We start from the raw sequence: 27,902 nt of genomic DNA on the forward strand, positions 1-27,902 counted from the left end.
TGAGAAGCCTATTGATTTTGAGGTCAAATGTCATAGGTCATCTGAAGGTCAAATTTTTTCAAATCGCCATTTTAAATCCGATTGACTTGAAAATTGAAAAGCATTTGTATATTGAGTCACTAAATTGGGAAATGAACTATTTTTGAGGTGAAAAGGTTAAAGGACAACTCAAGGTCAAATTTTTAAAATCATCACTTTTCATCTGCAAAACCGTCAATTTTCATCCGAATGACTTGAAAATTGAACAGCATTTGCATATTGCCTCAATGAATTGGGAAACAAACTATTTTTGAAGTCAAAAGGTCAAAGGTCAACTCAAGGTTAAATTTTAAAAATCGTTTTTGATTTATTGATTAATCCATCACTACAGCCAGTGTGTGTATATATATATATATATATATATATATATATATATATATATATATATATATATATATATATATATATATAGATATATATATATATAAAATAAAAAAATTTTTTTTAACGTTTTTGATAAAAACTCCAATACGTAATTTTGACCACCTTTTATGAAATACACCACAAAATAAATTGAGGTACTTGTACATAATTTTGGTTTTGGCCCAAGTTTACAAGGCTGAATAGTATGAAAACACAGAAGGGTTGTCCATCATTTTGACAGGATTTTCTTCTTGTAATTAATAAACTCCATCCTTGTGTACATCAGTTTCCTGAATAAGCACCACAAAAATACATTTCAATTAGATTTTATTTTGAATTGCCATTTGATACCAATGTATGAAAAGAGTATAACAATCAGAAATGTACATTAGTAATTCAAACATTAAAAGTGACACACCAAGTTAAATATAAAATGCAAAATGATTTGTGTGTTCAACAGTTACTCTAATTATGAAGAAAGCAGTTGTTATACTATATTATCTATCTTTTTTTCAAAACAATGAACAAATATTTGAATAAGAAGAATCATTTATGTACATTTTGAAGCAGGAGCTGGACGCTTACACAGTCGAGTGCTGGTATAATGAAAATGCGGTACAACAAATTCAATACGACACATCAGTCAAGCCAGTGTTGAGTCTTGCAGTTAGGACAAGACGAAATTAAATAATTATGGCCCGCCAGGCCAACAAGAATAATTCACTTATATAATTCTGGAACATCTAAGGGTAGAAAGTGAAGCAAAGAATGCGTGACAATGACCGGAGATACATGCATCATCTGGTTTCATGTTTTGCTTTGTTAAAAGAAAACAAAGAAGAGTTTGAAGAAGGGCTAGAAAGACATACCAATGTGCATCATGTGTACTCCCAAGCCGGCTGTTAATTTTATTCTACAATCACAGCTCATGGTACATGATGATGTGTGTTAGATGTGCACGAGTGGATTGGTGTACAGAATACATGTCGTGACTTGTCACCTGACCTCTGTCATCCTTTGGTATAGCTAGATCGATCCAAGTGTAATGATGGTGGCAATTTGCTGGTGCAAGTACAGTTTATCTGCTGCTGTAACTTCAAAAATGGTTTGTTTTTATCCGCAGCTGCACTTGTCCAAGTTTACAATCGGTGATACAATGGTGTGCTAATGTTTACCACTCTATATTTGGGGTCATGAAGAGGGCATTGCCACGTCCTAATAACTGTGTCCTGTGCTGCGAGAATGGGAGTTCAGTGTATGAAAGCTACTTCAGCATAGACCGAAAAACATTGTGTTCATCTCTTGCTAGAACGTGATAAAACATGGTTGGAAGTGTGCCGATGGCTTTGCGTACGACGTTCTCTTTGATGTTCCCAACGTGAAACCTTTGAAATTATTGGGTAGGGTTCACAGCAACCTGTATAACACATTTGGGTTGTTGTCTCATTGTAACGGGGTGGTACATTCATGTCCATGGAGCCCCTGACAATAATGGGGCATGTATTTGTTAAATATTATCATTTTTAAGTCGCAGTGTCATGAAGTTTCGCGATAATGACCAGTCTATATAATAGATTTGTTCATTAAACTGAGACTACTGCATATAGGTTTATATTGCCCAAATCTGTGCATCTACAGCACTGAAGTCACCAAGTGACTTTTTCTTTTTACATCGTTAATTTCTTTACTATAGTTCAAATCTATAAGTACACCAATGTTTTTGTAATCTCAAGTTTATAGATATTTAAAAATAATTTGACTCCCAACTTGTTCTCACCCCCCCCCCCTCACCCCCCCTCTCCCAACCTCCAACCTATGCCCCTCAATATCACCCATCCACATCAAACAAAGTAATAAATGTGCAAAACACAGCGCAAGTAAATTTTAATAAACCAGTAGCAAAAAACACTGAAATATTTTTGTTTCTAAAAATGGTAAGTGATAAGAACAATGAAAACAAAAGTATTTTAAAACTATATGAACTCCAATTTTAAGGCATTAAATTTCCAAATTCGTTGAATGGAAAATATTTGACACTGCTGAACCACAGGAATCCGCACATCATTACTTCTAGCTCGATGGGATCTGTGGTTCGTTTTCAGCATATTAGCTGGAGTGGGAACTTCACTTTCAGACAATGAAAAGACCCAAGACTCAAGCATAAAATTAATCTGGCATTATCTTACAAATTAACAAATCTATATAATGCCTATAGAAAGTCTACAACCCCTTTCTAAATTTTCACCTTTTGTTGCCTTATAACCTGGAATGAAATTGCATTAAATCAGACTTTTTCCACATTTATTTACACTTCATAACACACTTCCAAGTGAAAAACAAATTCTACAAATCTAAGATAATAATTAAAAATACAAAACGAGAATATCTTGGTTGGATAAGTGTCCACCCACCTTATAATAGCAATTGTAAACTAGAACAGCACTCAGTAGATAGCATACCTCCACCAGGTGAACAGTTTACGTTTTGTATCCCAGAGTAGACCAGAAAATCACAATACAGAATCACATTTAATCAAAATCATCCGTCCACAATTTTTGAGATATCCTGCAAGGTATCGTTTTTGGCCCCATCTCCCAATGGTGAAGAATCACTTTAAAAATTATACTACCACAAAAATCTAATACCTCTTTGCCAAATTTCGTCCGATTCCATCCACAACTTTATGAGATATCTTTTTCACAAACAGACAGGGGTGAAAACATAACCTCCATCCACCTTTGTTGGTGGAGGTAATGAGCTCAGGTATAAGCAATCACCTTCAAAATCACACACCAAGTTAATTGGCCTCCACTTGTGTTAAATTGTAGTGATTCTGATTATTTCAGAATAAAATCAGCTGTTCCTGAAAGTTTCCCCTGCTGAGCAGTGCATTTCACAGCAAGGACTCAACCATGAGCACCAAGGAGCTTTCAAAAGACCTCCGGGATAAAGTTGTGGAAAGGCAGAGATCAGCAGATGGGTATAAAAATATTTCAAAGGCCTTGAATATCCCTTGGAGCACAGTCAAGACAATCATTAAGAAGTGGAAGGTGTATGGCACCACCATGACCCTGCCATGATCAGGCCGTTCCTCCAAACTGGATGACCAAACAAGGAGGAGACTGATCAGAGAGGCCACCAAGAGTCCAATGGCAACTTTGAAAGAGCTACAGGCCTTTATGGCAAAGACTGGACACTGTGTGCATGTGACAACAATATCCCAAGCACTCCACAAGTTGAGCCTGTATGGTCACATACATAACACTGTATGGTAGGGTGGCAAGAAGGATGCCATTACTCAAAAAAGCCCACCCTGAGTACTGTTTTAGGTATGAAAAAAATAAAAACACTAGAGATTCTGAAGCCATGTGGCAAAATGTTTTGTGGTCTGACGAAACCAAGATTTTGGAACTTTTTGGTCTAAGTGCAAAACGTTACATTTGGCACAAACCCAACACAGCACATCACCCAAAGAACACCATCCCTACTGTGAAGCATGATGGTGGCAGCATCCTGTTATGGGGATGTTTCTTTTCAGCAGGGACTGGGGCACTTGCTAGGAAAGAAGGGAAAATGGATGGAGCAAAATACAGCAAAATCCTAGAGGAAAACTTGCTGCCCTCTGCAAGAAAGCTGAAATTGGGACAGAAGTTCACCTTTCAGCATGACAACGACCCGAAGCACACAGCCAAAGCTCCACTGGAGTGACTAAGGAACAAAAAGATAAATGTCCTTGAGTGGCCCAATCAGAACACTGACCTAAATCCAATCGAAAATCTATTTCATTACTTGAATATTGCTGTCCATCAACGCTCCACACGCAACTTGACTGAGCTTGAACAGTTTTGTCAAGAAGAAAAGGCAAATATTGCCCAATCAAGATGTGCAAAGTTGGTAGAGACCTATCCCAACAGACTCACAGCTCTAATTGCTGTTAAAGGTGCTTCACCAAGTATTACCTCTGGGAGGTGGACACTTATCCAACCAAGATATTCTAGTTTTGTATTTTTAATTAATATTATGAAATTTGTAGAATTTGTCTTTCATTTGGAAGTTGTGGGTTATGATGTAAATAAAGGTGGAAAAAGTCTGATTTAATGCATTTTAATTCCAGGCTATAAGACAAAAAAAGATGAAAATTTTGAAAGAGTGTAGACTTTCTGTAGGCACTGTGTATATATAGTGGCACTGTGTAATGTGTATGTATATATACTTTTATTTTTATGTAGAAGGCTCCAGGCACAGACTATGTCATCCTCATCGAGGCCAGGCCAATTAAAAGAACTGCATTGATAGAGAAAAGTAAAGAAGGAGAGAATAGCCTAAGAGTTTTTGAGAAAGCAGAGAATCTGCTTTTTGAAAAGGGGAAGATCATAAGTGTTAGGAAAGACATGTGAAGGTAAAGAGTTCCAGAGTTTGGCAGTGGAGGGGAAGAAACAAACATCATAACGGCCCACCCTTGAGATGCCAATGGCCACACAATAATCATGAGATGTAGTGGCTTGTCGAGTAATCCGTGGTCTCGCTAATGGTAGAGGCACACAAGCAGCAAGTTCTTGGGAGCAAAAACCGAAGTGATATCTGTAGAAAAGAGAAAGAGAGCCAACTTTGCGACGTAATTTGAGCGGGTCAAGTTTTGAGGTCAGATTGGGAGAGTCGATAAGTCGAATTACTTTTAATTCAATTCTGTCCAGTAAGTATGTGAAACTAGAACCTCCCCAGATGTGAGAACAGTACTCTATACAAGGACGAATCAATCCTTTATAGAGTTGAAGCAACTCTTGAGAGGAGAAGAATCTTCGACATCTGAACAGGACTCCCAGTTTCTTCGAGGCAGATTTAGCTATTTGTGTAATGTGTGGATTCCAGGATAGATTTGAAGTTAGGGTAATACCTAGTAGGTTTATTGTATCACATGGTGTAATTGTGGAAGTTTCAAAGGAGATTGGAGAGATGAGAGGAGTTTTGGAGAGAAATATGGGAAGAAATTGAGTTTTAGAAGCATTTTAGAAGCATTAATATATATATATATATATATATATATATATATATATATATATATATATATATATATGTATATATATATATATATATATATATATATATATATGCATGCCCTGGACCTAGAGTGTCCTGGCTGCCATTTGCAGGCATGGAGTGGCCCCTATCCACTTTTCTCTTTACGCCCTGTCCCTTCCAAACTTCCGCACCTTCCTGTATTGTAATTTATTCCCGATTTTGTTTCAAATTGATCCCTACCCCCATTTTGTATGTAATATGTAATTCCTTGTGTGAAAGCTTTTGTGAACCAACTGTGTGTTTTACATCTACTATTGATAGTGGCATTCATAGGAGTTAGCATAACTATCTCGAGACAATGTAGAGGATGGTTGCATTGGTAAATGCGGTGGGAAAATGCTTTTCGCAGACTTCATTGCATATATTTTCCATGCACACGGCGTTGATGAGCTAAACATGCACTATTCTGGGTGAATTTTTTGAAACATACATTACAATGGAATGGCCTTTCCCCTGTATGTATCCTCTTATGGTCTTGTAGGTGGCTTGATTTGATAAAATCTTTTCCGCAGTGTCCACAGATAAATTGCCTCTGTTGTTGGTTCTGCAATGCCGATGAATTAATAAATCCCTTCCTGCTCACCTTAAAACGAATTTGCTGCTTGTTGATCAATGGAAATGTGGGAGTGGAATGCGAAATGTTCAAATTCGCTTTGCTCTCAGTAGGCCATCTTCTATGTTGTGCCAGGCCATGCTTAAGATTCTCACATTCTCTGCTAATATTGCTCTTCTTTTGGAGCACAACTTCCTTTTTATGAGAAATAACATAGCTCGCTTCAGGGTTGAACATCCCGTTCATTTCCCCACTTCCGAAATTGGCAGTCTGCTGCGCAGCATAAAACTGACGGCTCTGCCAGTCGTTTGTACTTTTGTAGTCTTCCCAGCTACCAATGTTAGCAGTGGCCGTGACCTCATTTGCAAATTGCAAAGTCGCGTGTTCACCTGACAGTTCTGTTGGGGATTCATCATGGCTGCTGAACTGGCGGTCTTTAGCTATAATGGGAACTTCAGTGGTAAGAGGAGGAAGATGAGACTTGGAAGCCACGTCCACTGGGTTGGTGAGTGCTGGGCCTAGTGAAGGAAAGGTGTGGATGGGGGTGGTTAATAAATAGCTGAATATTTGCTGAAAGGCAAGTTCAAAAATTCTACAAAGCATCGCAAATGTAAGGCAAAATACATGAGAACGAACAGATTCCATTATTACCCTATTATAATATATAACTGAAAACGATTTATATAATTGTTTATTTTATGGAAGCCCTATTATAATACCTCCTAAAACAGTATCAACAAAGTAAATTTGACTATCATTTACATTTTTATCAATACAACTTTCAGATATTGAGGTTGTTGAACAAAACAATATAATGCAGGTCTTTTTTGTTGAGGAGTATTTGATATAATATGCAATATCTTTATGTTTGGAATTTTAATTACAAAAGAAAATTAACTTTTAAAGTTAAACAAACTGTGTTCTGTGATACACAAACATCCTTGATATAAATAATAAATAAAACAAATAATCCATGTTATAAAAGGAGCTGTGTCTTTATGTCTGACTGTTTGTCTTCCTACAATGGAGGGCAGAACCTCCCAGGAATCTTTTTATTTTTTCACCCGTAGATTAGCTATCGCAGCTATGCCGAGGAAACAGAAATCCCAAATTGGAAGTATGCTCGAGATGCGAGGAGTCGGAGCATGCAGGGACAAGGAAACCTCAGAGTTTGTTTCCTGCCATGGCCCGTGCCTAATACGTACCCCAGACAGTTTGATCAAAAGAAAGAAGAGAGTTGGAGGGTGAGAATTTTTATTTTATTTTGATCATCCTCTTAGTGTGTTATTGTATATTATTTGTAATTCAGCATCTAAAAAGGCTGTGATGAATATCCCATAAACAATCTCCCCCTCCTCGCTCCCCGAGTATAGCAAGGCCGGTATCTTTACACCGCCTAAATGTATTTTTCCCATTAATTAATAACAACAGTTTTTTTTAGTAATTACGCAAGCATTGTTATTACCATCAGCGAAGTGATGGGTTTTATATGCTCGTGTATATAAATCAGGTTCATTCACATGTTCGCAGACTGGTGCTTCGCATTGACTTTGCAAAATACATGTGACCAATCGGTGCTTCTAATAAATTTCCTATATATATGCTGTGTGGAGTGCTGGCTTTAGGTCTGAATGATGTTACCAAATCAGAATGAATTTAAAATTTAAGACATTGGGAACCATCGGTCATCAATGACCTCCATAGGATTGCTACCTGCTACCATATTTCTGCCACAATGCAAAGTGAATTCTGGAGAAAGGATACATACTGGACGAAAGATCTAAGCCTTTGAAAGGATGTTTGAAAAGTTTGAAAGAAAGAAAGTCTTGGAAAGTTTTCTTGGAGGCATAATAGTATTGTTGCGTGAACGGCCCACACGTCAACCACTTAACCGCAGCTAGCGTAAAGGTCAAGCATGCAGAGGTCATCCGACTTGAGGATGGCTGGCTTAAGGGTGAATTTAACAAGGAATACCCCAAATTATCGGGATTACAATTATTCCGAATTTCGACCCACAAGGATTATCAAATGGGCTGGAATGGTTTTATGGATGGCAGGCAGGCACACATGTAGGCCTTAGGAATACATAAAATAAACACGCCATTAGCACAAAACAAAACTAGAAAGAGTAATCAGAGATTGCAGACCTTTAGTGGTTTTGAAGGCTTTTGTGTTGAAACAAATATGGCGGCCGAACCGTGACCGATGACATCATTATTAATTTTTTTCTCCACCAATTTATCCCTAGATTATGCTCAAGAAATTTCATCTTGATCGGATGAAGTTTTGTACATGTCGAATTATGATGTCATAATGGTGGCACCTATGACATCATCATTAACATATTGTTACATTTGTGGGGGTAGGCATGAAATACCTTAGGAAAGTTAGGAATGTGTAGATTGGCATGGACCGTATGATACGAAGAGGAAGCCCAACTCGATGTAACTAAGTAGGGAATCTGTGTAGAATAAGATCGTATATGTGTCTCTATATGAGGGGTGGAGCTATGCTAATTAGGTAGGGCTAAGGATAACCCTGTGATTTTTCCCTTCATTTTTATTTCATAAAAAAGGGCCGCCATTACAACAGCCATAATCGCTGATAGTATAACTGGGCATTACAATCGGCAATAGAACCCTGCCCAGCCGAACATTACCGAAGGACGGCGAGGGTCCGCCTCGGAGGACCAGAACTGACAGGCCACGCCCCGAGCTTCGTCATAGGCGTCAAGAATGGCCATGAGGCCATGCCCTGAGCTCCATGACTGGTTAAGGAGCCATGGAGTGATGAACAGAGCTCGGTGATTGGACAGAGTGTGACGTCAGCGGTGGAACATTCGAGAGCAAGGAGAGCAAAAAGAAGCCATCTCGCCATCTCGGTCTCTGGCTGGCGTTCGTTGGAGGCGGTCACATTCTTCTCTTCTGGTCCTGGCGCTCTCGTGAAAGGCGGGTCGCATTTTGGTCGTGTGCACTGGTGGAGTGAGTTCTGAGCTTGTGTGGACCTGGTGCAAAGAAGTAGAGGTGTGGCAAATTTGGATCGTGAGGAGGGGGAGTTGCCGGCGGTTTGTGGAGCTCGCAGCATTTCGGACAGAGTGGAGAGCACGAGGGGACCTCCAGCCCGAATTCCCTCACATTTGTGGCGCGATGAAAGCGCGGTTCGGCGGCATCTTGAGCAGGTTGACGCGCGGCCATTTCGCCGACCGACCGGGCCTTTGATGACCACCAAACCCTCGTTGAGACCGGAGCTAAGTGGCTGTACGACATAAATATTATTTATTTTCTTTTACTTTTATTTTCCCTTTGTTCGTATCTGAGTCAGAGTGGAGGGACCCTCATTTAGGAACTTTAGTTTACCTTACCTTTCGTTGTTCCCTTGCATTATCTATCTATAATTCCAGTAATCTCTGTGTGTTTGTTTGTACGTTTGTACGTTTGTTTGTTTGTCTGTGACCGCTGTTTCTCGACAACCACGGGTCCGATATACTTTTAACTTGCCAGGTATATTGCTGGGGACCCGAGGATGTGCCTTTTCAAGGTTTCATATTAATCGGACAATTACTTACCGAGCTATGTCCAAAAAACGATTCAACCAATCAGAGAGCAGCGAACTATCGCGTGTGCCGAACGTGGCGGACACACTCTGCCTCGGATGGCACATTTGAGAGCGTATTCATTTATTTCACGTTTGCAAACTATGTTGGCGCTATGTTGGCGTTAAACTATGTTTTAAAACTAATAAAAACCATTTCATGTAAATAGAGGGGGGGGGGGGGGGGGGATTGTCACTGTACTCGCACGAGCAGATGGCGGAAGTGCCTGACCGCCAAGTGAAGTCCGAGCAACTCGCGGTCGAAGGTACTGTAACGGCGTTCGGGCGGGCGAAGCTGCCGGCTAAAGAACGCCAGCGGTTGCCAAGCTCCGTTTTAAAACTAATAAAAACCCCGGGGGGATTGTCACTGTACTCGCAAGCCGTTCGCCGTTCGCTTTGGCGTTGCGAATGGACCAAAACATTTCATGCACCAAACCATTTCATGTAAAGCGTTCGCCGTTCGCTTTGGCGTTGCGAATGGACCAAAACATTTCATGGACCAAACCATTTCATGTAAATAGAGGGGGGGATATAATTTTAGATATAGATATAGTACGGGCATGCCCTAGTTTTAATAAACCCATTATCTGTTGCATTTTACTTGGTGTTCTGTCTCGTTTATTCGTGGTGGGTTCGAGGAAGCCCAGTGGAACTCCATGTAGGTAAGCCCTTGCTGTCATCCATCCCACGCGTGTCACTACCGTGAAGTTGGGTATACGCCTCGGAGTAAAGCTCGTTTCGGTCATCCGTCACCCAGGGTCTTAACCCCGGTGACCCGACAATATTCCCGCTTCCGGTTTTGCCGGCGAGGCTGTGTTTTCCAAGCTGTCCACGCTATCAAAGTTGAGTAATTGTTCCTGTTTGTATTTTTGTCAAAACTGTATTTTTATTTTACGGTGTGTGCCGACTATGTGTTTCTGGGAAGATCTCGGTGTGGATCGTGCATGCCAGTATATAATCATCGGTTGTTTCCTGCCGCGTTTTTCAGGCCTAGTCCCTCGAGGCTTTGTTGTCTTCTCTCGGCAGTCGTTTGTGGTCCATTTACTTTCGTTCTCTCACTGTTTTTTCCAGTGTTTCTTTTCTTGTTTTCTTTTCCCACAGAATCTTATTTCTCAAAGTCTGATAGTCCTTTAGGTGCATTCTTGCAAACTCCAAGCGGGCTTTCATGTGTCTTTCACTGAGGAAAGGCTTCTGTCTGGCCACTCTGCCATAAATCCCAGATCGGTGGAGTGTTGCAGTGATGGTTGTCCTTCTGGAAGTTTCTCCCATCTCCACACAGGATCTCTGGAGCTCAGCCAGAGTGACCATCGGGTTCTTGATCACCTCTCTTACCAAGGCCCTTCTCCCCCGATTGCTCAGTTTGGCCGGGCGGCCAGCTCTAGGAAGAGTCCTGGTTGTTCCAAACTTCTTCCATTTAAGAATTATGGAGGCCACTGTGCTCTTGGGAACCTTCAATAAAGCAGAAATTTTTTTGTTGGCTTCCCCAGATCTGTGCCTCGACACAATCCTGTCTCTGAGCTCTGCAGGCAGTTCCTTTGACCTCATGGCTTGGTTTTTGCTCCGATATGCATTATCATCTGTGAGACCTTGTATAGACAGGTGTGTGCCTTTCCAAATCATGTCCAATCAATTGAATTTACCACAGGTGGAATCCAATCAAAGTGTAGAAACATCTCAAAGATGATTAAGAGAAATGGGAGGCACCTGAGCTAAATTTCAAGTGTCATAGCAAAGGGTCTGAATACTTATGTCAATGTGATATTTCAGTTTTTTCTTTTTAATAAATTTGCAAAACTTTCTAAAATCCTGTTTTCTCTTTGTCATTATGGGGTATTGAGTGCAGATTGATGACGGAAAAAATGAATTTAAACGATTTCAGCATGAGGCTGCAACATAACAAAATGTGAAAAAGTGAAGGGGTCTGAATACTTTGGTCGAGGGTACTCAGTTCACAATCTCAATAAATTATTTAATCTCAATAAATCTCAAGAAATAAGTACTCAATAAATAATTATCATATCCGAATCCATATTCAGATGTTCACAAAAATCGAATCGATTCTTCCTTGTCTCACACACAACCTGTCCAACAAGTTTTGTACAAATCCGCCCACAACGTTTTGAGATGTCCCACAATGTATAGTTTTTGGCCCTATCTCCCAATGGCGAAGAATCACTTAAAAAATTAAAGAATTCTCATATCCGAATCCATATTCAGATCTTCACCAAAACGAATCTATTTGTCCTTGTTAAACACCCACCCAACCGGTCCACCAAGTTTCGTCCAAATCCGTCCACAACCTTTTGAGAGATCCTGCTATGTATCGTTTTTGTCCCCAACTCCCAATGGTGAAGAATCACTTAAAAAATTATCATAGCCGGATCCGAATCCGGATCTTCACCAAAATCTAATCATTTCGTCCTTGTGACATACGCTACATCTCTGCCAAATTTCGACCGAATCCTACAACAACTTTTTGAGATGTTTTGTTCACATCCAGACAAACAGACAGGAGTGAAAATATAACCTCCATCCACCTTTGGTGGCGGAGGTAAAAATACCGACATGGAAGACAGCGATAAAAAACACAGTAATTATTTAATTATAGTATAGTGCATGGATGCAGTTTAGACCTGCTGAGATGAAAAAAAAAAAGATGAAAAAAAAAAGATGAAAAAAAAGATGAAAAAAAAGGAATCTTCGTGATAAAATAAACAAGCCATGAAGTGATCAGCTCATGCAATAAGAAACATATCTTGACATTATTCCCTCCCGCCTAAAAAAAATTCAGAAGTACAATAGGCCGATATAAATTATAGAAAGGAAAGTTACCATGTGCAATCATAAAAATAATACGGCTAATTTTCCAACACATCAGCCTCTGAGGATATGTGGGTTGCTCCAAATCAACTCCTTCTTCAGATCCTGGCAAATCATGGAAATACAACAACAATCCTTCCCCATTACTGCAGCATGAGAGTGATCCACTATTGGTGTTGATTGACTTCGCTGAAAGCAAAGCATTGTGAAAGCTCAGTCGTTCTTCAGTAAATTGACCAGATATTTGTGCTATTTCTTTACTGGTTTGAAGTTTACTTTAATAGTACATTTAACAGTATTTGCGGAATAGAATAGCTTACGAGGAGTACATTTAGCTTGTGGAATATAATAGTTTATGAGGAGTACGCTTAACTTGTGGAATAGAATAGTTTATGAGGAGTACGTTTAACTTGTGGAATAGAATAGTTTATCAGGAGTACGTTTGGCTTGTGGAATAGAATAGTTTATCAGGAGTACGTTTAACTTGTGGAATAGAATAGTTTATCAGGAGTACGTTTGGCTTGTGGAATAGAATAGTTTATGAGGAGTACGTTTAACTTGTGGGATAGAATAGTTTATGAGGAGTACGTTTAACTTGTGGAATAGAATAGTTTATGAGGAGTACGTTTAACTTGTGGAATAGAATAGGTTATGAGGAGTACGTTTAACTTGTGGGATAGAATAGTTTATGAGAAGTACGTTTAGCTTGTGGAGTAGAATAGTTTATGAGGAGTACGCTTAACTTGTGGAATGGAATAGTTTATGAGGAGTACATTTAGCTTGTGGAATATAATAGTTTCAGAGTGCGTTTAACTTGTGGAATAGAATAGTTTATGAGGAGTACGTTTAACTTGTGGAATAGAATAGTTTATGAGGAGTACGTTTAACTTGTGGAATAGAATAGTTTATGAGGAGTACGTTTAGCTTGTGGAATAGAATAGTTTATGAGGAGTATGTTTAACTTGTGGAATGGAATAGTTTATGAGGAGTACGTTTAACTTGTGGAATACAATAGTTTATGAGGAGTACGTTTAACTTGTGGAATAGAATAGTTTATGAGGAGTACGCTTAACTTGTGGAATAGAATAGTTTATGAGGAGTACGCTTAACTTGTGGAATAGAATAGTTTATGAGGAGTACGTTTAGCTTGTGGAATAGAATAGTTTATGAGGAGTACGTTTAACTTGTGGAATAGAATAGTTTATGAGGAGTACGTTTAACTTGTGGAATAGAATAGTTTATGAGGAGTATGTTTAGCTTGTGGAATGGAATCGTTTATGAGGAGTACGTTTAACTTGTGGAATAGAATCGTTTATGAGGAGTACGTTTAACTTGTGGAATAGAATAGTTTATGAGGAGTACGTTTAACTTGTGGAATAGAATAGTTTATGAGGAGTACGTTTAACTTGTGGAATAGAATAGTTTATGAGGAGTACGTTTAACTTGTGGAATAGAATAGTTTATGAGGAGTACGTTTAAGTTGTGGAATAGAATAGTTTATGAGGAGTACGTTTAACTTGTGGAATAGAATAGTTTATGAGGAGTACGTTTAACTTGTGGAATAGAATAGTTTATGAGGAGTACGTTTAACTTGTGGAATAGAATAGTTTATGAGGAGTACGTTTAACTTGTGGAATAGCATAGTTTATGAGGAGTACGTTTAACTTGTGGAATAGAATAGTTTATGAGGAGTATGTTTAACTTGTGGAATAGAATAGTTTATGAGGAGTATGTTTAACTTGTGGAATAGAATAGTTTATGAGGAGTACGTTTAACTTGTGGAATAGAATAGTTTATGAGGAGTACGTTTAACTTGTGGAATAGAATAGTTTATGAGGAGTACGTTTAACTTGTGGAATAGAATAGTTTATGAGGAGTATGTTTAACTTGTGGAATAGAATAGTTTATGAGGAGTATGTTTAACTTGTGGAATAGAATAGTTTATGAGGAGTATGTTTAACTTTACTTGTGGAATAGAATAGTTTATGAGGAGTATGTTTAACTTGTGGAATAGAATACTTTATGAGGAGTATGTTTAACTTGTGGAATAGAATACTTTATAAGGAGTATATTTAACTTGTGGAATAGAATACTTTATGAGGAGTATGTTTAACTTGTGGAATAGAATAGTTTATGAGGAGTATGTTTAACTTGTGGAATAGAATAGTTTATGAGGAGTATGTTTAACTTGTGGAATAGAATAGTTTACGAGGAGTACGTTTAACTTGTGGAATAGAATAGTTTATGAGGAGTATGTTTAACTTGTGGAATAGAATAGTTTATGAGGAGTACGTTTAACTTGTGGAATAGAATAGTTTATTGGGAGTTTGTTTAACTTGCGAAATGGAATAGTTTATTCAAAGTACGTTGAACTTGTGGAATATTATTGTTTATTCGGAGAACGCTTAACTTGCAAAATAGAATAGTCCACAGGAATAGTTCAGGAGTTGTGTAGTTCCGAGACAGAGTTCTTCATTGAAGGCCCCATTGAAGAAGCACGTTGAAGAACATTCATTGTATATGGAGAACACAAATCTCAGACAATTTAAAATCTATACAGTATTATTAAAACAAGCAAGGTTGTGTGCAAGGAAAATGTACCTGCAATGGATTCCATTTCCACCTTGATCTCATGTTCTGTTTGGCCAATCACATCCTCATGTATGGGCTGCCAGCCATTCACCGAATCTATATACATATGAAGATGATTAATTAAGTTATCCGACCGGGATGAAAGCCATGCCAATACAGTCATGTCTGCAGCCCCAGAAGGGCCTCTTGCAGTGCAAAAATGCCAAGATAAAATGCAGTCACAAAGTATGTAAAAGGCAAAGCTGCCAACTCGTTTCGCCCTTTTGGCGCTCGTCAGGGCAACACATCACTGTTGCATCCACTTAGTGACTTTGAAGCCTTCCGGCTTTATACTGATTGATGATGCACCTACTTCAAAACTTCAAAAGTCACTATGTCGATGGACTTCAGTCACTACATGGTTATGCATATATGTATGTATGTGTACTGTATACGTATATATGTACATACAAAGAGTAGGAAGTATCGCCAGCACCATGGCCAAATTCCTGCCCTAACCTGTGGAGTGCATTGCATCAGCGACATAACTATGTCCTCAGCAAATGATGCGAACCTGCAATGTTGTGCTGCATATGAAAGAAGAACCAAATCTGAAAACATTACTCGGCCACACTATTAGTAAGCAGAAATTGAAATAGAGATAACCATATGGTGTTGTAAAATTAAAATGGGTGATCCTTGCAGTAAAAAATATAAATAGCTTGGGGACCACCCACATATTGCATATGGTGGTACTTTCAACAACCTGCAGCTAACAGGAGAGAGCAGAGGTAGCACACTCACCATTCATCTGGATTTTATTTTATTTCTGACCCAACTATGAGCTCTCACCCTGGTGCTTTGGAGACAGGATGTTGCATCAATAAGTATGCTGTGCTACTGAGAGATGTCAAGCCAGAGGACACCAATAGTGTTTGCCGGTGGTCATTAAATATTATATCGTGTCTTTCGCAAGAGTCGGCCTTATAAATCACTACCCTAGCCAAATTCAATATTTCTGGCCAAACCTGCAGCCACCCTCTGACATAGTAACAAAACCTATTCATAATGGTTTTTTAGCCACAGCAACTGCTTCAGCAGAACCGATGCTCAGGATACAGAGTGTAGTCATTAATGACGATGATGATGATTCCCTTGCCTTGCCCTCTCATTACTCACTCCCATCTCCACTTAATTTTGCATGTCCACCTTGCCGTTCTTTAACTCACCGACCGTTGCTTTTTCTCTCCTTGCATCTGCCTTTCTTAAAGAAAATCTTGAATTTTGTTTTCCTGATTTGAAGTAAAGATCAAGAATTGAACAAGTGAAGAGATAAGAGAGCCGCATGGGTGACATTTGGAAAATTAATTTTTAACATGAAAAGTAAACTGCCTTCATGCCTGAAAAAGAAAGTCACAATTAGTGCATAATACCAGGAGCAACAAATGGCAGTAAAACATGTTTTCTTACAAATAAGATGTAGAAAAAATTGATCACAATAAAAAATATCCCCAAGTGGGCTGACGGTCATCTCTTGAGATTACAGTTCAGACCTCTGCTGAGAGCTCCCTGATCCCTGAAACCCTGAACCAATAATAAAAAAATAACTCCCTGAACCCCCCTGAGAGCTCCCTGATCTGAAATTGAAAAGTCTAGGACTGAGTGATGTTGTGGACCATCGAGTAGAAGGGCTGCATCCGGTTTCAGCACAATCAGTTGGTAAATAAGGGTTGAGTAGGGATCCAAAGTTTGGGGGTTAATCCCCCCTGGGAGCCCCCATGATCCAAAATCGAATACCCCAGCGATTGTGCGGGCTACGGTCTTGTAGTCATGTGTCAGATTTCAGAACAATCAGCCGGGAGACAAGGGAGGAGTAGCAAAAATAGCAAGAGGTTAACGGACGGATGGCCGACCGGACGGACTGACATCCGGACATCACGACCCATTTTCGAAGTTAATCTCTTCGAGAATCGAGAATCGATGACCTAAAATAACTGAAAAGGAGCTGGGTTCGACACAATGGAAGACCTGACAACGAATGGACAATAAAAATTACAAAATGGCAAACAATAAAAGGATATGGAAGAAACAGAATTACAGTAACAACTAGAACGGCACTCAGTAGAGAGCATACATACCTCCACCTGGTTGGCCATATCACTCAATGGTTCACTTTTTTTTCCTTTTTTTTTCTGTATACAAGATCGAGGCTCGTGAAAGAGCGAACATTAATCGCACAAAAAGTCAAACCGACGCATAAAACACAAAATAAGGGGAGCGGTAGACAAGATGGGGAGAGAGGGGGAAGGACACAAACACAACATTTGAGAGCTGGGACATCGAGAGAACTGTGGGAGGGAGAGGGCTTGGGGGAAGGTGGGAGAGGTATAAAACATATGGACACTGCAAGGACTTCCAGGAAAGAAGTTGGAATTTCAAAAAAGTGTATCTGGGGTGAATTAGCAGGGGTAGAAAGGATCAAGGTTTTGGATGGGGGAAGATAAGAGATGGTGGTGAACAGCTGTTTTAAAGACCTGGAGGGAGGAGTGGGATTGAAGGGAGTGGGGGAGTTTGTTCCAGAGGCGGGAGAAAAGGGGAATGAAAGAGTGAAGGTGAGCAGAGAGCCTAGATTTTGGCAGTTTAACCATAAGAGGGTTGCTGGCAGATCTTGTGCGACCTGTAGGAATATTTTGGGGACAGAGCAGAGAGAGCTGGGGGAGCAAGGCCGGAGAGGAGTCGGTAGAAGACAGAAAGACCACCAACCTGCCTGCGGTGAGTGAGTGAAAGGCCCTCGGAGTTAGCTTCATCGCAGGAGATTCCAATGATTCTGAAAGCTTTGGTTTCAACAGCGTGAAGTCAAGCTAGGTGTCTAGGTGTCTTAGAACTTAAACAGAATTGTCACTTTAAATTTTTTTTTATCATATCCGAATCCATATTCAGATCTTCACCAAAATCGAATCGACCTTTTCAGACACACAACCTCTCCACCAAGTTTCGTCCAAATCCGTCCACAACTTTTTGAGATATCCTGCTTTGCATCGTTTTTGGCCCTATCTCCCAATGGTGAAGAATTACTTAATAAAATTATAGTAGCCGGATACAAATCCTGATCTTCACCAAAACCTAATAATTTAGTCATTGTCACATATGCTACATCCCTGCCAAATTTCGTCCAAATCTGTCCACAACTTTTTGCGATATTTTGTACACAAACGGACAGACAGACAAACGGACAGACAGGGGTAAAAACATAACCTCCATCCACCCTCAGTGGTGGAGGTAAAGATAAGATGGAGACAACAACACAATAACAACAGGCATTTTAAGGCCATTTTCCCTGCAAGAGCGGGGAATAGCCTTGCGGTCCCCACTCCCCATGACAATGTCAATGTTCTCCATTTTGCCCTATTTTCTGCATCTCCCCTTGCTAACCCCCTTGCCCGCATTTCTTCTTCGACCATCTTTAGCCAAGTCTTTCTCGGTCTTCCCCATCCTCTACTTCCTTCTACATTCATTTCCATCACTCTTTTCAACCAGTCACTTTCATCCTTCCTCAACACATGACCAAACCATCGCAACCTGTTTCTCTTCACAGCATCCATCACAGGCTCTATTCCCATCATCTTAAGCAATTCATCATTTGTCTTCCTCTCTCTCAACGATACTCCACACATCCACCGAACCATTCGCATTTCTACCCTTTCCAGCCTTCGTTGCTGCTCTACGTTCATTACCCATGTCTCACTCCCATAAATCATAACACTTCTCACACATGCAGCAGACACCTTTCCCTTCAGCTTCAATGACATTCCCCTCCTCGTCAGCACGCCACTCAGTTCCCGAAACTTCTTCCATGCACATCTCACTCGAGCAACCGTTGCCGAGTCTGATCCACCTTCTCCATTCAGCATGTCTCCAAGGTAACAAAATGTTTTCACACCTTCCAGCTTCACGCCATCTCCAAGATCCAACTCAACATTTCCTCCATCTGCAGCTCCCTCTGTGCACACCTTACACTTGAATGTAGCTGCCACACTGGTTAATGACCCTCTCAAACCACTACATTTTTGATGAACCCACTCAGCGCACTTTGTACATTGAATGGAATTCACTCCGACACCATTCCTGCACACAGCACACGGCCACTTCCCAGTTCTTTCCACCTCACCACATGCTTTCCCACTTGCCAGCACCTTCGTTTTTCCGATATTCACCTTCAGACCTTTTGTCTCCATACATTCCTTCCACTTGTTCATCTTCTCCTTCAGTCCATCCATACTTTCTGCAATCAACACCAGATCATCTGCATACAACAACTCCCACGGTAAACCCTCCTTTACGTTCTGAGCCAGCACCTCCATCACAGCTACAAATAGTAGTGGACTTAGTACCGACCCCTGATGCACTCCCACCTTCACCTCAAACTTACCACTGTTCCCGTCCTTCGTCCTAACAGCTGTGCGCGCTCTTTTGTACATTGCCATCACCACTCTGATCAACCATTCCTCCACTCCTAACTTCCTCAATGCCCATGTCACTACTTCACGTGGAACCCTATCGAATGCTTTCTCCAGATCAACAAACCCAAGAAACAACTTCTTCCTCTTCTCCATATACTTCTCCTGCAACTGCCTCACAATAAAAAGCGTGTCTGTCGTTCCTCTTCCTGGCATAAATCCAAACTGCATTTCGTCAATCTTCACTTTCTTCCTTATCCTCCTCTCCAACACCCTTTCCAATACCTTCATTCCATGCTCCAATAACTTTATCGCTCGATACGAGCCACAGTCCAGAGGGTCACCTTTCCCCTTGTATAGAGGGACGAGGGTACTCAGTTCCCAATCCACTGGAATGCGACCTTCTTTCACCACCAGACTGCAGATCTCTGTCATTCTCTTCACACCCCAATTTCCCGCTGCCTTCAACATATGTCCCACAACTCCCATCGGCCCTCCTGCTTTTCTACTCTTCATTGCTTTTATCGCTTCCTCAACTTCCTTCTCGGTTATCTTCTCTGCCGGTCCTAAAACTGGGTTACTCTCTATGTTAAAGATAAGATGGAGAGAAGAAAGAAAAAAAGAATTGGGTGATATGTTGGGGAATTGTTTTTTTTGAGAAGGATAATTAAAAATTTTTAAACTGGTTAGGAATTATTTACATTTACCAACCACATTCATCCTAGGTTCGGGTGGGTAAGATAACTTTGAGTTGTACACACTTGTTTTGACCTGTCCAGCCGAGGTTTGAACCTTGACCGAGCTATTAACTGCCACCCTGATGCATGGTGATACGTCAGTGTTTGCGGTGTCCATTGGAAGTACGCTAAGCTGGAGGAACTGTCTGCTAGCATTCGTTGGTGGACGTTAAAGATCCCAAAAGATCCGTTAAAGATTTCTTCGTGAAGAGTAGATGAGTTATCACCAGCACTCTGAACAAATTCCAAATCCCTGCCATCTTCAGTTGAATGTCAGGCCTGGCCAGCCAGTTCGTTCGTGACAGGCTTGGGTCAAAATGTCCTCTGTCTGTCCCCATGTGAAGTTGAGAATACATGGGGCTGTTAAGGGAGTAGTGGTAGTCATAGATTAATACGGCATTTGTAAAGGGACACAAAAATGAACATGCATATCGAGTAAAACATAGGCGTTTTTGACATTTTCATGAAAATTAGAGTTGCCATGCTACACATTTAGCACAGCGAGAAACAGCAAGCAAAATAATCCTATATTTATGAGGACTGAGGAGTAGTGAATATCACAAGCAAACAGAAACAAAATATATTGTTAGGCATCTAGTTTTTTGGTTGCTTTGCAGACAGCTCATCTTGAACGTGAGCAACTGATGGGTTAATTTACCTCCTGAGATCTATTTTAAAAATATATCATGTCAGTACCCCCACTGCTTTGTTGTGAACAAAAAAATAAAAACAAAGTGAGATTTATTTACCCATTAATATCTGATGAAAAATTTCACAGGCGGGTCATTTCTTGTGATGTGCAGACAGGTTTGGTAGTATGTGAAGGATGGCAACCTGGAAACAGGTTATAAGGTCTCACCCTGAGAGCAGGAATACATCTGCAAATCATTCTGCTCCATGGTTTCTTTATCTAACTCTTCCAGATGTCCTGCATGTCTTGACTCATCCAACTTTCGTTTTTTGGGCTCCTCTGATTCCTCCAGCTCCTCCTCCCCTTCCTCTGACCATCTTGAGCTCTCTTGGTTGAGCGTGGAGTCCAACCCTGGAACAACAGAAAATCTATGTTCATTGATTTTAGGCCAGTGAAATAGTTTGCTCAAGGCAAATAACAACATGAACAAAAGGACAGAGTTGAATATGGGTATCCAGACCAAAAATGGTTTACGAGTGATATTTAAATAAAATAATTTGTTTTCCAGAAATCAAGCCGAATGGACAAGTTAACCAACAGAGATTTTTATGCGGGTTAAAGGGAAACAGCTCGACGAAGATTTAATGGCCATTTTTGAACAAAAACATTTCAGCAGCAAAATGACAAGTGCAAATAAATTAAATTGATGTGCCATCGCAAATCCCCATTTGCCAGTGTTTGAATTTTTACGGCGTAGCCCATCGGGCAGAGCCATCTAGAACAGTGTTTGTCCGTCTGTTTGTATGCATGTATGTCCCCTCAAACGTATACCAATCAGAGCTGAGAATTTGGTCACATGACAGGGTGATGTGATTACGTCTGATGTCATTACGGCGGTGCAGCGGCTGACTCTCCACACACCGCCATGTTGATTTATATTTCGTTCAAGCCGAACATATTGTCGAATCCGTCATATATCACAATCGCCATGCTCTACCTTTACGTTTTTCATTCAGTGTGAAACACAAACAAACAGATTGTTAAAATGACCATCAAATATCTGAAGCATCGGCATTACGGCTCTTCCAACAAAACGGTACGTACAGGCCTTAGGCGCTGAGCCTCACCTTTGGACCGCTTCGGACAAAACAAGCCCAGGTTTCTTAATACAGTAGTGTATCGTTTCAGTAGAATAGTTTTCGTAATAATAATAATATTATTATAGTAAATATAACCATAACACTTTAATCCCAATGTCGTGAATGGAAAGTTGATGGATTGAAGTGGTGTAACCGCAGAAGTAAGGAATTCACCTCGGTTTTTTTGAAAAAATAATAGAATTTTTGTAATAATAACGTAACATTATTATTATAGTATATCTAATCGTAACAAAATCCTTTTGTAGTGACTGCAACATTACTGGATGTTAATTGTATATCTTATATATATTAAAGTAGAGGCAGTTTTGTGTCCGGCCGTCATGCTCTGTCATTACGTATATGATGTCATTATGGCATAAACACCCGCTCATTTCGAGAGCTGCAGGAAAGGTCATTCCTCTTTGGGGTACATAGATTACAGTCGATATATGGGCGGGTCTCAAGAACATTGGGTGCGTTCATTTACCAAGTTTCTTGTGGAGAGATCGCCAAGTGGTTTAAGCATTCGAGCAAGCACTCCATTCAATACCGTTAAGGAACGGCTGGCTTGGCAAGCGCAAGCTAGCTGCTTGGTAAATGAACACACCTCCAACCCTTGTGGGGTATATAAATTACAGTCGATCTTCGCTCAGTTCTGTAAGTAAAACTTCCCTCATGAATGTCGAGATTCCACCAAATTTCTTTGTTTAATGTTATAAGCAGCATTAGCGACTGTTTAAAAAGCTAATCATATGTGTTTGTGGTTTATAATATTTTACAAGCCCGGCTACGCCACTGTTAGACTTTTGGTCTTGTTGGTATTTGACCTTCTGACTCCACACTGGGGCCCCAAGTAATTACCACCCTGAACTACTCTTGCACCTTACCATGTGGTGATCATAACTATCAAGTTTGGTAAATTCCTGCACAACTTTTTAGGAGGAGTTGGCTGATGGATGGACAGACAGACAGACACAGTCGATTACAAAATCTCCAGTTTTTTTCTTTTAACGTGGGTATAATTACCTTTCCTTTACAAGTAATGCGATCAACATCGATAATGTTTTACTCTACAACAAGAACGGCACTCGGTGGAGTGGATACCTCCAACAGGCTGAACAGTTTACGTTTTGTACCCCACTGATAGGTCGGATATGCATCCAAACCTTAACCAAAATCTCATCAGCTTGTTCTTGTCACCTATCCAACTCATTAATCGTGTCCTTTATGAAAAGGTGAGCTATCACCAGCACACTTGAACACATTAGAGTACAAATTTCTGCACTCACAGTCAAGTATATTGTATCAGAGTAGCAACCCGTGTATCCTGGTTGTCACCCCCAACAGCCTAACCAATGAAACTGCCTCTGTAGCCCTGTGCCCACCGAGTGGTGTAAGGAGGAAAAGAATAAGATGGAGAAAAAGAGGAGGAATAAAAAGAATAAGAAGAATAAAAAAGAAGACTGACATTATGGGGTATTATGTGTAGATCAGTCACAAGAAAATGTCAATTTAATCCATTTTTAATTCAGGCTGTAACACAACAAAATGTGAAAAAAGTCAAGGGGTGTGAATACTTTCTGAAGACACTGTATAGACGTGAACACTTAGTGAGGCCCCATCTAGAATATTGTGTGCAGTTTTGATCACCACAACTCAAAGGACATAGCTGCTATGGAGAGGGTTCAGAGTATGTCTACAAGATTGATTCCAGGTCTAGCTAGACTCAGCTATGAGTAGCTGCTGAAGGAGGGAGACAAGGCTTTATACATTAGAAAGGAGGCAGTTGCGAGGGGATATGATAGAGATGTTTAAGATAATGAAGGGTGTACATAAAATAAGTGAAAATAGTTCTTCAGTAGAATAGACAGCGATAAAACCAGGGGCTATATATAGCACATAGTCTGAGAGTAAAGAAGAGGAGAGTTAAGACTGTAGTATGTAGTAAGGCAAGGGTCTTTCACTCGGAGAGTAGTTAATGCATAGAATGGTCTCCCTGGAAAGGTAGTGGCAGCAGAAACAGTAGATACGTTTAAATTAGAATTAGATAGGTAGCTATAAGTATTGGAAACAGAAGGGTATTGAGATATTGGCAGAACTTTTAAAGTAACTCGAGTATGGGTTTGTGATTGTGTGCATCTGTGCGGAGTGTCGTGTCTATGGGCGTCTCATCAAGGTGTGGTGTGTGGTTGATGTTGTGTTTCTCACCTAAAAACCACCTTCGCCTACCGTCTACCTTGGTCTTCAATATTTCAACCTAATTAAAAAAAAAAAAATTGACAGCATTCAGAAAGATCACAGATTTCCCACAAAATACTAGAGAGTTCATATAACACAATACCCCGTGCAGTTACACAATGAAACTAGATGCAGGAGGTGGAAACTAGATGCGGTACGTACGTCCGCTACCCCCTACAAAAAAACACAAAAATTATTGCTTTTTATTTATTTTAAATAATTAAAATAATATTTCCCCATTTTTATTTTGACACCCTTGGGATATCTCTGGGCATGCTACATTGTCTCATCCACATTCCTCCCATCATTCCCCCAATGAAATTGTGTGGTTTTGACGGATACAATTAGTGTGTTGTTGTGGAGCAGGCATGATCGACCGAATGGCCACCTCCTGCATCTAGTTTCATTGTGTAACTGCACGGGGTATTGTGTTATATGAACTCTCTAGTATTTTGTGGGAAATCTGTGATCTTTCTGAATGCTGTCAATTTTTTTTTTTTAATTAGGTTGAAATATTGAAGACCAAGTTGTGTTCCATTGCAGTTTCAGCATATGAATATTTTCAGATGTTTCAGATTTTCAGATATCATAACATCTTTGTTCCAATCGCTCTTTAATAATTGTCACCGAGCACCTGGTAGCTTCCAATTGTAGTTCATTTGTTGTGACATTTCTTAGTACAATACTCCTATCTTGTATAACTGCTGGTGTTCCCCAAATTTGGTGAAAAACATTAACAATCAAAAAACATTTCCATAGGGCATTCCCAATCAATGACAAACCTACAAACAAGAATAGATAATAAAACCCGTAAGAAAATGTTCATTCACCTGGTACATCTTCAGCAGAACCGTCGAATAAATGATGAAATTCCGTTGAAATGCATGGCTCTCCAACTTGCAACTTGACAACCTGCTGGCCACAGGACATCAGATCCTGTCCCAACCCAGCCAATAACCTGGCCAGCAGATCAAGTAGTGGGATGAGAATACTCTTTTCTGGTTGAAGACAATTATTTCCTACAGAGTTCTTCTCTGCATCCTGTGGAAAACAAATCTCTACCAAGTGTCGTAGTGAGGCGTAGAAACCAAAGGGGAGTTTTTTGCGTGCTTCCTTGAATAAGTCTGCACGTACGTCCGGTGATTTCGTACAGGCGTACAGTGCTGGGAAGTCAGGGATCCCCAAATCTGTGACCACTGAGGTCGCAATATCTGGATTCATGCCCCAAAGATTCAGCCACTTGGTAAATGTCTGTGGGACCTCTTGCCCTTCAGCCATCTCCATAACAATAACTCTGAAAAGCAATTAATTTACACTCCATTACAATAAAATTAAAAATAGGATGCTTTTGAAGGTACACCTATAGATGCATTCCAGCAAGATAATGTGATCAAAATTGGAATTAATGGGCTTTGAATGAGAAGCTAGCAGAGCACATGCACAGATATTTCTTACAATCCATAAGCTGGAGTAAATTGCAATTCCATTTCTACGTTGAATTTGATGTTTCAGAAAGCAAAGCCTCAATCCATTATGTGACTGATGTCGGCTCCATTTCCAGGGTTATTCCGTCTGGCGTTGCAGTTTCCTAACCTACATTATTTACGTGGAGTGAAACAATTTCATGCATCCCTGGCAAAGAGCAGGAATTTGGAATTTGGTAAAATGGCCAAATCAAGAATATTGTTACATTTGTGGGTAAGCGGCAGCTCGTTAGATAAAGGGGCATCCATTTCATTCATCCAGCTGCATGAGGAAGTAAATGTATATTATTTGCCAGATGTAGGGCAACCCTTTATATGATCTTTTCAAGAGCATTACTTGGTTCCTCCTCAGAACACAAGGGTCGTCCAGCATGCACATGAGATTTTTTGAATGTTCTTTTTTTTCTATTGTTTGGCATTTTCTACAAGCTGTGGAATGTCCCTTCTTTTCTATTGTTTGCCACCTGGCACATACCATATAAAGGAGCCTTTTCTATGCTCCAGGCATTTTCCCCAAGAACAAATTTTACAACTGCAATTCCAAAGAGCTCCCACCATTACTCCAGGTGAAAGTGTCCACATCAAGGAAGTATAGGTCTGGGAGCCAGCAGTGGTCACTACTATGCAGTACACACTGTAAACACTATTCACCCTGTTCATATCATGTTATAATGCAAGACGGCCAGGTTTACCACCACAACCGCAAACGCCTCAGGAAGACTTGCGAATATCCTCCACTTGTCACCCCACTTCCAAAGGAAGACCAGCTCTCTAATCACTCCACAATGACAGCTCACTCACAAGACCCAGCTGAACAACCAACCATCTTCAGCTTTACAACCTGAAACAGTCTCTCCACAAGTCACAATACCAATTCGTCGTTCTTCCTTTACAGAGACGACCCACACGTCTCAATGATTAGGTTGTGTAACTTCATCAGATCTCTTACAACAGTAACGCCAGTAGGGGAGAAGGGGGAGAGGGAAAGTTGAGCCACGCCCTACGGATTGTATTTGCTACATGTTTCTCCTTTGTCTAGAACTGCTTTCTCCTTACATCAACAAGCAAAATATGTGACTTGTTAGGATTAGATGGTGCCATCTTTCAGCTCTCTCATCCTGGCACTTCCAGTAAGGGGTGGCTCAACTCACCCCATGGCTCAACTTACCCCATGGCTCAACTCACCCCATGGCTCAACTCACCCCCATGGCTCAACTCACCCCATGGCTCAAGTTACTTACCCCCCTCTCCCCTATGGCTCTGTACATCTCTCCTGTGAGAGATTGACTTGCCTAGTCAGTTAGTACTGTTGTTCATGTTAGTATTGTCTAGTAAGTTAGTTAGTAGTATTGTTAGTATTTGCTTAGTTAGTATGTTATTGTTAATTTGGGTTTGGCTAGTTAATAGTTAGTATACAGTACTGTGGTTTAGTTGTTTCAGTAATTGCTGTTTGCTTTGGATCTGGTGCTAGCATTAGCTTTTTGTCACCAGTGTGAGCTTTTCAACAATGAGAAGGAAGATATTATGAGTTGTTGTTGTTGTTGTTGTTGTTAAACAAGCTCTATGGTTTCGGCTTCGTCTGCACAATAAACAGTTCCGGCTCAGCCTTCGTTGTGCTCACCACAGTTACACATTTCATCTTTATGCTAGATACATGATACATGTGCTTTATTTAAGCATCACCCAACGTTGGTAGTAACCTTGAGGCCTATACTAATTTCTCATCTCACCACGTCAATGGGATCTGATGTGATGAGTATTTGCTATTTGGTCGATTTAGACCTTCCGTACAAGTACGAAGTGCATTTCATTACAACCGGGCGAACAATCTGATCTGTGATTGATTATGTCAGAGCAACAATTTGACCACTTGTTTTGATGAAAAAGTAATAAAACATATTGATAGTTTATTATTCCAATTTGGTGGCGCCGTTGAGCACTTCGTCTAAAAAAAAAACACAAAACGTTTGAAGTGAAACTTGAAGATACAGGCTCAGATACACACAGGTTATGTTGAACACCCACATTATTCGATGATAAACAAACAATGATGATACGTTCGGGCAAATATTCGAAGTAACGATAGAAACAAAATATACGGTTCGACTCACGTATCAAAAGGAAGAAGAAAATATGACTTATGAGGGCGGAGATAGCGACTGAGAAGGGGCGGAGTTGAGTAGAAAAGGGGAGGGTGATG

The 27,902-nt window shown here is 40.2% G+C and overlaps 1 protein-coding gene across 1 annotated transcript; it reads right to left on the reverse strand.

Moving 5' to 3' along the window:
- Positions 1–712: 712 nt before the first annotated feature.
- On the reverse strand, positions 713–27,848 carry LOC137432662 (uncharacterized). Its single transcript, XM_068124756.2, has 6 exons — positions 27,814–27,848; positions 25,049–25,512; positions 21,070–21,252; positions 15,047–15,133; positions 6,424–6,552; positions 713–4,983 (listed from the first exon to the last, which is right to left on the reverse strand). Exons 2-6 carry the CDS (start codon positions 25,500–25,502, stop codon positions 4,928–4,930), a joined length of 909 nt encoding a protein of 302 aa, XP_067980857.1. The 5' UTR covers positions 25,503–25,512; positions 27,814–27,848; the 3' UTR covers positions 713–4,927.
- Between the last annotated feature and the right edge of the window lie 54 nt (positions 27,849–27,902).

Source organism: Myxine glutinosa, chromosome 1, assembly GCF_964187855.1.
Source record: "Myxine glutinosa chromosome 1, kmMyxGlut1.1, whole genome shotgun sequence".
In the NCBI taxonomy this organism is placed as follows: domain Eukaryota; kingdom Metazoa; phylum Chordata; class Myxini; order Myxiniformes; family Myxinidae; genus Myxine; species Myxine glutinosa.

Bases quoted from the DNA above. Each gene is read 5' to 3' on its own strand.
- LOC137432662 (XM_068124756.2), bottom strand. From the start codon at position 25,502: ATGGAGATGGCTGAAGGGCAAGAGGTCCCACAGACATTTACCAAGTGG. The intron at 15,134-21,069 runs GTGAGACCTTAT...ATATGTATATAG, and splicing joins GATGTATTCCTGCTCTCAGG to ATTCGGTGAATGGCTGGCAG. The intron at 6,553-15,046 runs GTACATTTTCCT...TTCCTTCACTAG, and splicing joins GGAAATGGAATCCATTGCAG to GCCCAGCACTCACCAACCCA.